Genomic DNA, 12,037 nt, shown 5'->3' with positions numbered 1-12,037 from the left:
TAGATAGAGCTAATAACAGCACGAGAAACTTCCAATTCCAAACTAAAGGATTCAACAGCTTCGTTTACCTTTTTACCCAACACTTGCAATTAACGATTGAGATACGATAATTCTATACATTTTTAGGAATTTAATTACAACTTAACGCGATATCAGTTAAAAGTAACATATTTTGTCCCAATGGATGTAGAAATTGAAACAATACGTAATTAAAACGATAAATCTTTGATACCTAGCCACGAATACTTACTTCTAAGAAGTTTAAATGTATGTACATGGTATCGAAACAAGTTTCGTCGCACACAAACGTTTCATGCAAAGAGCTTGTTCATTATGCAATGAATAATGGTTCGGTAAATCGAAATTCTAATCGTACAGCGGCAGGAAATGATCCTCATTGTTCCTGTTCTATTCTACTTACAATGGAAAATAACATATGCAGAAAATAATATATAAATCAGTCTAAACACGCGCAACAACAATTCAAATCCTGACATCAATATCTATACAATGATAGATAAGACAAAGTTTATCGATGAAATCTATATTTTCGCTTGCTTCTTTGCAAATGAAACAACTGATAACAAGAAATCAGTCTTGTGAAAGCAAGTTCGATGCCTGATGTATCTTTCGCGTCGAACGTCGTCGTGGTTTTTCTATTATTATAACGACTATTGCGTTAATCTCATTTATTGACTTTCTTTTTATTTGGCGCACTAAAGATAGAATTGTATAAATATTATGGAAAGATTGAGAACGGCATGCGTTTAAAAAAGAATTGGTAATTTTACATGAAAATGTTATGTATAGAAATGAAAACTATAGAGACATGCGTAAATATTGTATAAATTTGGAAAGGGCACTTTACTCGCGTTAATTTCCAGTTTCTATAAAATTAACAACTGATTTACCATTTTACGTGCTGTAATACCGCGCGAGATTTAATTTATTTATTGCAACGAAAGTAATATAGAATTTCATTTAATAATATATTTGATTCGTTACGAGTAATTACCAAAAGTACTTAGGAAGATATAACTGAAGTGAAATTTAAAACGAAATGGCTGAAATATAATTTTCTATTTCTGCAAATACGAGATCTAATACTGTTACGTGATATGGTAGCAACAAGTGTAATCACATGTATACTATCCGTGTCGAATCGAAGTATTATTATTGGACATATGGTATATTCTCACAATTTATTGGATAGATCATCGGTTTATCAGTTGCGTCAGCAATCACGAAACAGTACTACCTGATACATAATTCGATTCGTTTCCAAGCTCGAAACCAAGTGTAATTTAAACAATTGTCATTAAAATCACCCTAAATATCAATAATATTGACATTTATTTTATACTCCTTTATTTTATGCTCCCTGTATTAAGCTCTAACTTCAAAAACAATAGGTTTATCAATCGATCGACGACGCGAGGCGATGCAAGATTTACTTTTAGTTTTAAGTCTTAATTTTAAGACTCGTGGTTAGTTTGAAGCTTCATTTCTGAAAATGTATCAGATCTGGTGGGATAATTTTGACGATATGCAATGAAATAATGTTTCTTCTCTGTTAAATATGATTTTATTCGTCAAAATAACTTCTATTATGTTCAAACAACTGTATTCTATAATAGAGCCTATTCGGAATCACCAATTATTTCGTAATAAAAATAAATAAATAAATAAATGTTCTACAAGTATAGAATTCTGTATTTTGTTGTTTTTGTATTTCGTATACCCTATTTGTAATTTCATAGGAAATTTATGTAGCTTCAATTCACACTACTATAATGAATCGGTAATGTTGCATGTGATACAGAAATGCTGAGAGGGTCATCTGACACACCCTGAATCGGTAACGTTGAGAATGATACTAAAATGGTAAACGAGCTCTAGAGTTCCCTACATAAAAGTGCATTAAGTTCATCCTATACATGAACTTATATTATAAGTCTATGATCCTATACTTGTGATACGTATGATTTATGAATGACATTGCAATTGCAGTCAAAGTGACATACCAGTAATACAGTATTCTATAACAAAATGGTGAAGAACAAGTTCCAGTAATAGTAAATAAAATAGCGTGGCTTTTGTGTTTATCATATATATTTGAATAAACTATATTTGATTCTAATGTAACACAACATAACCCTTTTAGACCCAACGTGACTTTGTTTATATACAGTTTGATATGAATATTCAATGCTTTTAGAGTAGTAGTGTTTTATGTTTTATAATGTTTACATTGTTGGGTGAAGTAAACTTATGGACTTTTGACGACAATATTAATATAAAGAGTACAGACTTTGGTGCATTTCGGTGAGACAAATTAATTCATTCGTATTATAAATTATACTAATAAAGAAACATGTTAATAAAACTGTGTACAAAATAGTAGTATAAAACATTTGCATTCTTAAATATTGTAATAGTTTTACAAATAAATAATTTTTTTATACAATACTTTTTATTATTATAACAAGGACAAATTTTATATTACTATTATAGATATCATGATAAACGTATTGATCATTTACACGAAGAAGCAAAAAAATCTTATTGTCAGAAACGAGGTATGATATATGTACCAACAAATAAAAAAGGAAATAAATTAAAAGATTCTATCAAATACTTAGAGGTAAACTTCTAATCAAATACTAAGAATAAATATAATTAGTTTTGCGTTCTATATATTAAATAATATAAGAACAATTATATCCTTATAGGAACAATTGAAGGATAATACAATTGTACATTGTCAGTGGTATGATGACTGTGTTTTACAATTAATGTTAAACAATGCGTTATTAATACAAATACAAGTTAATATTGCCACTGGTGATGTATGTAAAATAACTTTTGATAAGTATCTCATAGGAAAACTGTTGGAACATATATCAGATGGTAATTGTATACTTTTATATGATTTACATATATATGTTTATTCAAAGAGTTTTAGACATTTTATTATTTATATTTGTAGTGATAATCACAAAAAATTATATTCTTTGCATCTATAACGATAACCAAGTTTCTGTTGTACATTTTACAAGATCGAAAAGGCATGTCTTCGATAAAATTAATAAACTTGAACCAAAATTATCTACGATTGATCTCTTTGGCCCTAATGGCCGCAGATTGGACAAAAAAGTACAAACCAATAAATGTGGTGATCTGGTAAATATATTTGTGAAAAATTTTATCGAATTAAGATCTTTTATCTTTATATTGTAACTAATAACTTCTCAGTTACCTCTTCTTGAATTTGTAATGAACTTTTAAAAATTATAGATTTTAATTTGGTGGAAATCTACTATAAACGAAGTTTACCCTTGGAGTCCTGCTGTAAAAGAACACGACCGTGCTAACATACATCTTTATCGTTTAATAGGGTATTCAAAAAGAGATTCTTCCTTGTTTTTAATTTTATTTATTTTAATTCTATCTTTTTATCTCTATCCACTGTTTAATAAAAATATTAATTTCTTCCAAATTTAATTTATAGATAATGTATTTTTATTTTCAGAGTAAAATTAGAATTAATTTGTTATATACGTAGTGAATTTGATCCCTTGTGTATAATGTTTGATGCATGTAATGATAATATTATTCATTCTGTAGAACAAAAAGTTTCAAGAAAGGTAATAATATTGTATCATTCGTATCCTATAATGTTACAATAGATACAATTGAGTACTTTATAGGGCGAAGTAACTATAGAGTGGCGTACGTATGAAGTTTCTCAACAAGATAAACTTCAAAGAATAGCAATGGTTTCTGTATCATTGCCTACACATACAAGTTGTGTAAAATTTTCACCGACTCAAGAATTATTGTTATTATGTTGTATAGATGGTTCTGTTATAATTTATGACCAGACTAGAGCTACTACTGCTAGTGTAAAAGCAGCTTTTGTAAGCTATGCATATATGTCCAGTACTAAAACAATGATTTCTAAAATGCTCAAAATGATATATATATATGTATATATATGTATATATATTTAAGATACCTACATTGGCATCGTGGCATAGTGATGGAATAATATTTGTTGTTGGAAATGATAAAGGTCAATTTCAACATTTCGACATTGCTTTATCCTGTATTAAAAGTCAAACATTGACCGAAGAAGCAGCACAAGCTAATATACTTGACTTATCTTCGTATTTCAGGTATTCTTTTAACTTTACTTTCTTACCAAGATATAATAGCAGCACCTGCTACACATATAATACAATACAAAACATCTATTTACATTGTAGAATTCAACCAGCATTACTTCGCATGGAATGGAATAAAAAAACTGATTTAAATTGTTATATTAATTTACATAATCACGGAAATTCTTTATTATTGTTAATTTTTCAACGGTATAACGTTATATAAGCTCTTTTTATACTACAAGTAACAAGTAAAAATGGTGTTAATATAATAAATTTATAGAGGACCTCTTGGTGTTCTTAAAATATTGGAAGGAAATTCTTTTACTGGTGATGTATTAGTCAAGAGATATTTATCTTTATCACAAGTTGAACAAGCAACTTCTTTACTATTAGCTATGAATTGGGATACTCATTCTCGTGCATGTATGCATGCATTAAATCAGATAGTAAATTATTTGTTTAAACTACCATTGACAACAGAACGGGAAAGTAAGATATACTTCTGTAGTTTAATTGATTTGTAATGTTTAATATAACGTAAACATAATATAATTTGATTCTCTAGATCTTATACAAAATGCATTAGGCAGTTTTCATGTACCTATTAAACCAATAAGTCAAGCTATTGAAGAAGAATATGGAGATGAAATAAGAGATTTAACAAGACGTTTCTTCCATCATTTATTAAGGTATTACATATATTTACTTTTCAAAAATGTTCATGTAACACAAAACTAATTCTAGATATTGTAGGTATCATATGTTTGAAAAGGCTTTTAGGCTTGCTATAGACTTGAATGATCATGATCTCTTTATGGATATACACTTTTATGCAATAGTTGTAAATGATACGGCAATGGCAACTGCTGCAAAAGAAAATGCTGAACGCATATTAAGTAGATCAAATAGTTGCAGTAGTTCACGTAAGAATAAATGAAATATCCCATTATACACTTCAGTTCAAGGAATATACTATAAAAGACAATTTTCAGATTCAACATGTTCTAGAGCATCCTGTTCACTGTGTTCTGATTCAATAAGTGATAAAGGAGAAGTATCTTACAGTGACGAAAGTGACAATTTTTCAAAGGAGAATCAAACTGACATAAAATCAAAAAGTCACAATTATAAGAAAGAGTCTAGCAACCAAATTCCACCCTTACCAGTTCTCCATCCACATACCCTTCATAAAAATTTATTATCTACTTCATTTACCGACATATCACCTAATGAAAAAACTGACTGTAATCTAGAAACAAAATCTTTCAGTATATCTAATAATGCTCTTACCACAACCTCCTTCCATCATTCATCTCACCTTTCACTTCCAAATACATTTTTTACATCAACATCATTCAACAAACCACTGTATAAAATTCATGCACATCCAACATCAGTATCTACAATGTCTACTACCAGTAATTCACAATCTTTAAATAACATTTCTGATGATTTAATGACAACTTCATTTGGGAGTCTGTCTTTAAATGAAAGAAAAACTGGAATATCTAATCGAGTTAATGAGAATTCTGTAGATACCACATTGAAGAAAGTCCTACGTGGTGAAATGCAGTTGCCTCTTGATAATATACCTAATGATACAATAACAACGAATCTAGTACAAGAAAATAGTTTTATGTCTACTCCTTTTAACAGTCTGACACATGAATCAGCTACATCAGATGTTTCTTCTAATCTATTAAAATCTTCATTAGATAACATAGATAATAATATTATGTCTACATCATTTAGTACACTTGGTGCAGATATTTCAAATTCATATGATAAATCTTTTAATGATTTAGTAACTACTAAATCTGACTCAAATACTGTTTCATCTCCTTTAAAAAGTATTAAACCATCTGTTACAATCAGTAATTTTGTGTCTAAAACGCTTTCTGATTCTGTTGTAACAAATAAATTAACATGCAATTTACATAACAATCATAGCAATCTTGCATCTACTTCATTTAATTTTCTTGAAAATCAAGTAAAAGATTCATGCAATGGCAGTTCAAATAATTTTAATAATGATGATAATCCTAGTATTATGAAATTACAGCAACCTTTCCTGGGAAAAAAGCAAGTAGATTTCAATATTCCACCACCACCTTCTTTAACAAATTCATTTACGAATTATTTTCAAAGTCTTCCAAAAAAAAATCTTCCTTTATCTAGAAGTACATCAGGATTAGCTGATATTGATGAATCGATTAAAAAATTTTCATCTATTAGAACAAGAAACGTCAATTCGTATTTATTACAAAGACAAAATTCTGCATCCAATATTTTACAAGATCAACCTAAATATACCAATATTAAATCTAGGTACAGATTTAATTATGACTTTGATTGCATTTCACTTCATGGAAGTTGTGATAACATTGATATGCATTCCTCTACTAATAATACGAGACTAGGTAATTCACAATTTTCTTCTACTTATGGTGCACAAAACAGATTTGATAGACATTCAAAATTAGTATCATCACAAAACAGTACAAATACTAATATTAGTAAAGAATCTAAGATATCTTCCAACATTCCACCTCTACCTATCATATCACCATCTACTTCTAATTCTACATCCTGTTCTTCCTTTCCTACCTTTACAGATACAACATTAACAACAAATGAAAAACCAAAGGTTAAATTTTCAGATACTGTTACACATATTTTAGTACCTAGTACAGTAAGTATATAAACGTAAGTAAAGTATTAAAGATATCAAAAATATGTGGTATTCACTTTTTTTTATTATATTTCTAGGGTCAATCACATAAACAAAAACGTTCCACAATTACTCAAGTACATTTAACTGATCCTAAACGGGAGTTAGCAGAAAGTCTTCCATTGTGCCTTGGAAATGAAGATTATCTTAAAGATTTTCAACCACTACCAAGTAAGTGATATAGTTTAATAATTATAATAATGTTCAAATATGTAATATTATATTTTATAGAAGAAACTATTAATGACAAAGAAAAGGAATCTTCAAGACAAGAAGAAGGTTCAAAAATAAAAGTTGTACACTTTGGACTATTATAAAAAGGAGATTTCAATTTAAATACGAAAATATATGTATGTATGTATATTTTCTATACTTACATATGTATAAAACTTGAATAAACACATGTATACTTTTATATTGTACATAATTTTTACACAATAAAAATTATTTTCAAATTACATAACTGAATTATTTATTTATTGATATATAAATTATAAAACTTGCTTCAATATTTTGCCAGTTTCAGCACAAAACTAATTTTTTATTCTTATATAAATTAATAATTTTTTGTAATCATTACTCTTATTTCTCTCTATGTTCAAATAATTCTTCTAATTCTTTCTTGGTTTCAATCAACTCCTTATTTGGTATAAAACGTTTCTTCTCTAATGATGGATCATTTTTATCAACATGTAATGAAACACCTTCTGGTAAAGTTGCTTCTAATATTCTAATAAGAATAGGATATTTTATGGATGACACATTTGATATTTTTATATCTCTCTCATAAATTTTTAAATTATATTCAGCATCAACTATAGTACTTCCTTTTTTATATCTTTTTATCTTATGTTCTTTATGTGGTAAAGGAAAGCTATGAAAACAAAACATATCATTATGATATAGTATAATACTAAATAATTCTTTATAATAAAAAATATGGCTATAATACTACCTTTGATCAATAGTAAAATTAAATATATTTGCTATTTTGTGAACAAAGCTTTGATAACTCTCAAGTACAGGATAATCGTATCCTCTAATTTGTATGTTTAAAACAGGACAAATTGGTATCGCAAATTCTTTTTGCTATAATAGTACAAATAAATTAAATATTAAATATAATCATAGTATAAATTTAATATAAAGTATAATTTAATAAATATAAACTATTCATAGAAAACCTTTAAATACGGCGGTTCATATATACCATATAATCTCACTGTTTCATTAAATAAAGGACGTCGACAGTATGTTGTAACCTATATAATTTGATTAAATAATTATTTTCACAAATACGGTAGATTTATATAACCTCATTTTGAGTGAAAAAGAGATGTATTTACCTGTTTGAGAACATTTAATATCATTTTGTATTAAATGAAAGAATTATTGAAAGTTACTGTGTAATGTTTCAGTATAAATAATTTTAGCTATAATCACTTATTTTAACTGAATTGTATCATAGCTAATAGCTAGATAATATCGGATATTACATGTATGAAATAACAGGTAATAATCACATGTCCACAATAGTATGTCTATGGTACTATTATACTACTGTATGATATACATACTTAAGAAAAGTTATTTTGTATTAAAATATCTTATAAAATCCATTAAAATTGTCATTTATTATTGAAAAGCATACAAAATAAACGGTAACATTGGTACATAATCATTAAATTTTATCGAAACTCTTTACAAAATTTCTATTTTAATATAGCTATTTCAATTTATTTTAACTCTCTGTTTTTAAATATATTTTATTTATACATTCTTATTTCTTGATTAAATTATTTTTGTCACAATTTAGTTTTTCATACAGTTAAGACTAATACATTAAACAATAGTCCAGTCAAGAATTAAATTCATTGGATCTTCCTTGTGGGACCTGTATACTATTCATTCAACGAACAGCCAATAATTGTACTGTTACGATCGAGGTATTCTGTCAAGATACGAAACGATATTCTAGACGTGTAACCTATAGATATATATACAACATGCAGTATGTAATAATAGTTTAAGTATTTCGGTCATATGTACAAATGTATTATTTAAATAAACAATGGATATCGAAACTGAAAATGTAATAAATCTCGTATTTCCAAGTGGTATACCAGGTAACTTATCTTTGTTTCTACAGTAGTAATAAACTCACTTCTCAATATTGATATATCGCATTTAAACTACCTGTTTGAAGTAAATCTTTAATTATAATTATATATTGTTATACGTTCTTACAGAATTATGGAAGGAAAATCCAGATTTTTATCAATACTTATCAAAACTTGGTGGTTACGATGTTGATCAGCTCAGTAAGGCAATTTTTCCTAATATGTAATTCTTTAATTTAAAACAGAATATAAAGTATCTATTTCTTTTTAGATAAAGAGCCTGGTCATTTGAATGATGAGAAAACTTCAGTATTGCAAACTACACAAGAGTTGGTGTTTGCAAATTATAAGACATTTATTCAGACAGCAGAAAGTTCTAGAGAAATATTTAAACAAGTAATAATGTTCCAGACTTTAGTAATTTTTATAGTTTCATTGGTCTATCCATTAATAAAAATATATTATTTAATTTCAAGTTTAATGAAACTGAAAATCGACTTGATGGACTTGTACAAGAGATACCTAAATTTGTGGGAAAGTGTCAATCATTTTGTGATACATCAAAAGACATAAATACACATAGAAGAATAAACAGTTTAACACTAACAAGAAATGCAGAATTACTTGAAGTACTTGAAATGCCTCAGTTGATGGAATCTTGTTTAAGGAGTAGTCAATATAATGAAGCATTAGAATTATCTCAATATGCACGTCAGTTAGGAACTAAACATGGAGATATTCCAATTATATCGGTATAATTTAACATACTTACAGAATGTAACAAAATATATTCCAAGTTGTTTATTAATGATTTAGTCCATAGTGACAGAAATTGAGAACAGTTGGTCTGGCATGGTGGGACAAGTTGTTGGTTCATTAAGAGGTGATTTACCACTCGCAAGATGTCTACAACTTGTTGGATTATTACGATCAATGGATGCTTTCACAGAACCTGAATTACGTATTAAATTTCTACAAGCACGTGATAGCTGGCTACAAAGTCTTTTGAATGCTATTCCCAAAGAAGACCGTAGGTTAATTTCGTATAAAACATTATATCAAATAGACAATTTAATAATGTATATTATTTCCATTTAGCTAATCTTCATATCACAAAAACTATAGAATTATCCAGAATACATTTATTCAATATAATAACACAATATAAAGCTATGTTTAATGATGATGAACTAATAACACCAGGAAGAGATTTAACTGTAAACGAGTGTGCTATATTTTATCATTGGGTTGAAGAAAAGGTATATTGGATATTTATGTATTTTTTGACAATATATCTTCAATACAGTGTACTTAATTTTTTTCTAGATATCCCAATTTTTAATGACTTTAGAACAAGATTTACCTGGTGTGACATCAATAGATTCTATTTTGGGTCAATGTACATATTTTGGTTTATCATTTGGTAGAGTAGGTGCTGATTTTACAGGCCGAATGTCTGATATATTTGTACGTGTTATTGGGGAAAAATTTGAGTCTAGTATTCGCAGGACAACAAAAAAGTTTGAGAGTGATATGGAATCATTCACCTTAATTAATAAAATACAAAAAACTACTATTAAAATAACTACTACAATTAAATCAGTAAGTAATTCTCTTTTTATTATACAGAGTATCACTGAATTGGTGGTACAAGCCAAAAGGAGGTAAATCTATATGAAAAAATAAGTCAGTGACACTCTATATTCTCTTCAATTAATGAAATGGATCTATATATCATATTTACATTTTATAATACAAATGAAAATCATGTTTTGCAGGAGAATCCACCAGAACAATTGGTTGAATTTTATCCACTAGCTGAATATTGTAATGGACTTATATCAGCTTTTAATGAAATACGACTTTGTCCACCAGTAGCACTTTCTGTTTTTTGTACAAAGATTTTACAAGAGTCTTTACATAATGTAGCAAAATCAATATTACTTTTTTATAAACAAGAACAACAGGTAAATTAATATGTTTAACTTGTATCTTACCAATTGTTTAAAATTAAATAGATACATATCTAATACAATTTATATTTTTTTCAGGCTTTTGCAGCTTCAGAAAGGGAGAACATGCTCAAATTTATAGAATGTTTGAGTGAACAATTAGTTCCTTATGTACAGTACTGCATTCATGTTATTTTTCCACCAAATCAAAGTGCAATTCACTTAGGCATTTCAGAAAATTTGTTACAAACAGAGGTAAGAAAATGTACAAAATTATTTTTAAATGAATCACGTAGTAGCACTATATATATAACAAATAATCTGCATTTTTTATAGGGAATAACATACTTAAACAGAGACGTTATTTTGGAACCTTTGGCTCCTTTATTACCAATTTCGAAAAATCTGCCAGTGTCTGACGTACAATCACTACTGTTACAAAGAACTTCCTCCGAAATATCATCATTACCCGAAACTGCAGAAATAGATAGAACTGCTTCACAATTGGAGAAATTAAAAATGTCTACTGATTCACAAGAAAGAAATACACATTTGGTTGAAGATAGTAACATTCATACAAATAATTCAACTGGTAATGATGAAAATCAAAAAAGATAATTGTAAATTTTTGTTTCATTGCATATTATTGTATACAAAAATATTGTAAATAAAAAATAATTTTTTAGATTAACTGTATGAATGTAAAAACAATTTCCTGTTGTGGTAAATGTTATGCATTCTGTATAATTGAAATTTTTATATCCAAATTATAACATTGCGAAAATAATATTTTACAAAGTATTTATAACATAACAATTTTTATTTATGTATTAAACATATATCTATATCATATATTGTACAGAAAACTCAAAACTCCTTTAGAATTATTCTTTTTATTTATCACGTATCTGTCAAAATTATGTCATAACAATCTTCAGAAATTAATATTTCATTATCTAATACATTTTGTTTAATTGTTTTTATTTCTCTAATAGTAATTTTTCTAAAAGTAATTTTTCATATTCTTCATCTTTCTTTTCTTCTACATCCATTAAAAACGTAAGC

General features: G+C 27.5%; 3 protein-coding genes across 5 annotated transcripts; 2 read left to right on the top strand and 1 right to left on the bottom strand.

Annotated features, from left to right (window-relative positions):
• Positions 1-1,891: 1,891 nt before the first annotated feature.
• Positions 1,892-7,363, top strand: LOC132914245 (WD repeat-containing and planar cell polarity effector protein fritz). Of its 2 annotated transcripts, XM_060973185.1 has the most exons (15): positions 1,893-2,325; positions 2,515-2,644; positions 2,733-2,910; positions 2,990-3,183; positions 3,298-3,398; positions 3,533-3,647; positions 3,711-3,920; positions 4,015-4,178; positions 4,269-4,376; positions 4,450-4,658; positions 4,735-4,858; positions 4,923-5,092; positions 5,162-6,861; positions 6,939-7,071; positions 7,132-7,363. In XM_060973185.1, the coding sequence occupies exons 1-15, from the start codon at positions 2,243-2,245 to the stop codon at positions 7,215-7,217; spliced, it is 3,705 nt and encodes a 1,234-aa protein (XP_060829168.1). In that variant the 5' UTR covers positions 1,893-2,242; the 3' UTR covers positions 7,218-7,363. The 2 variants fall into 2 exon arrangements, with proteins under 2 accessions (XP_060829169.1, XP_060829168.1); XM_060973186.1 differs by lacking the exon at positions 7,132-7,363 and having other exon boundaries at positions 1,892-2,325; positions 5,162-6,875.
• LOC132914280 (large ribosomal subunit protein mL48) lies at positions 7,356-8,612 on the bottom strand. Of its 2 annotated transcripts, none has more exons than XM_060973269.1 (4): positions 8,247-8,612; positions 8,085-8,162; positions 7,856-7,989; positions 7,356-7,774 (listed from the first exon to the last, which is right to left on the bottom strand). In XM_060973269.1, exons 1-4 carry the CDS (start codon positions 8,268-8,270, stop codon positions 7,483-7,485), a joined length of 528 nt encoding a protein of 175 aa, XP_060829252.1. In that variant the 5' UTR covers positions 8,271-8,612; the 3' UTR covers positions 7,356-7,482. The 2 variants fall into 2 exon arrangements, with proteins under 2 accessions (XP_060829252.1, XP_060829253.1); XM_060973270.1 differs by having other exon boundaries at positions 8,111-8,162.
• A 259-nt stretch (positions 8,613-8,871) lies between these two features.
• On the top strand, positions 8,872-11,759 carry LOC132914252 (conserved oligomeric Golgi complex subunit 8). The gene is made up of 10 exons (XM_060973205.1): positions 8,872-9,026; positions 9,150-9,221; positions 9,292-9,416; positions 9,497-9,772; positions 9,837-10,050; positions 10,119-10,279; positions 10,347-10,622; positions 10,799-10,987; positions 11,072-11,227; positions 11,309-11,759. Exons 1-10 carry the CDS (start codon positions 8,972-8,974, stop codon positions 11,588-11,590), a joined length of 1,806 nt encoding a protein of 601 aa, XP_060829188.1. The 5' UTR covers positions 8,872-8,971; the 3' UTR covers positions 11,591-11,759.
• The last annotated feature ends 278 nt before the right edge of the window (positions 11,760-12,037 follow it).

Source organism: Bombus pascuorum, chromosome 14, assembly GCF_905332965.1.
Source record: "Bombus pascuorum chromosome 14, iyBomPasc1.1, whole genome shotgun sequence".
Lineage (NCBI taxonomy): Eukaryota > Metazoa > Arthropoda > Insecta > Hymenoptera > Apidae > Bombus > Bombus pascuorum.
This window is presented reverse-complemented; position numbering and strand designations above follow the sequence as displayed.

Bases quoted from the DNA above. Each gene is read 5' to 3' on its own strand.
- LOC132914245 (XM_060973185.1), top strand. From the start codon at position 2,243: ATGTTTACATTGTTGGGTGAAGTAAACTTATGGACTTTTGACGACAAT. The intron at 4,659-4,734 runs GTAAGATATACT...TTGATTCTCTAG, and splicing joins ATTGACAACAGAACGGGAAA to ATCTTATACAAAATGCATTA. The intron at 4,859-4,922 runs GTATTACATATA...TAGATATTGTAG, and splicing joins TTCTTCCATCATTTATTAAG to GTATCATATGTTTGAAAAGG.
- LOC132914280 (XM_060973269.1), bottom strand. From the start codon at position 8,270: ATGATATTAAATGTTCTCAAACAG. The intron at 7,990-8,084 runs GTTTTCTATGAA...GTACTATTATAG, and splicing joins ATGAACCGCCGTATTTAAAG to CAAAAAGAATTTGCGATACC. The intron at 7,775-7,855 runs GTAGTATTATAG...TTGTTTTCATAG, and splicing joins AATTTTACTATTGATCAAAG to CTTTCCTTTACCACATAAAG.
- LOC132914252 (XM_060973205.1), top strand. From the start codon at position 8,972: ATGGATATCGAAACTGAAAATGTAATAAATCTCGTATTTCCAAGTGGT. The intron at 9,417-9,496 runs GTAATAATGTTC...TTTAATTTCAAG, and splicing joins CTAGAGAAATATTTAAACAA to TTTAATGAAACTGAAAATCG. The intron at 10,988-11,071 runs GTAAATTAATAT...TATTTTTTTCAG, and splicing joins TTTATAAACAAGAACAACAG to GCTTTTGCAGCTTCAGAAAG.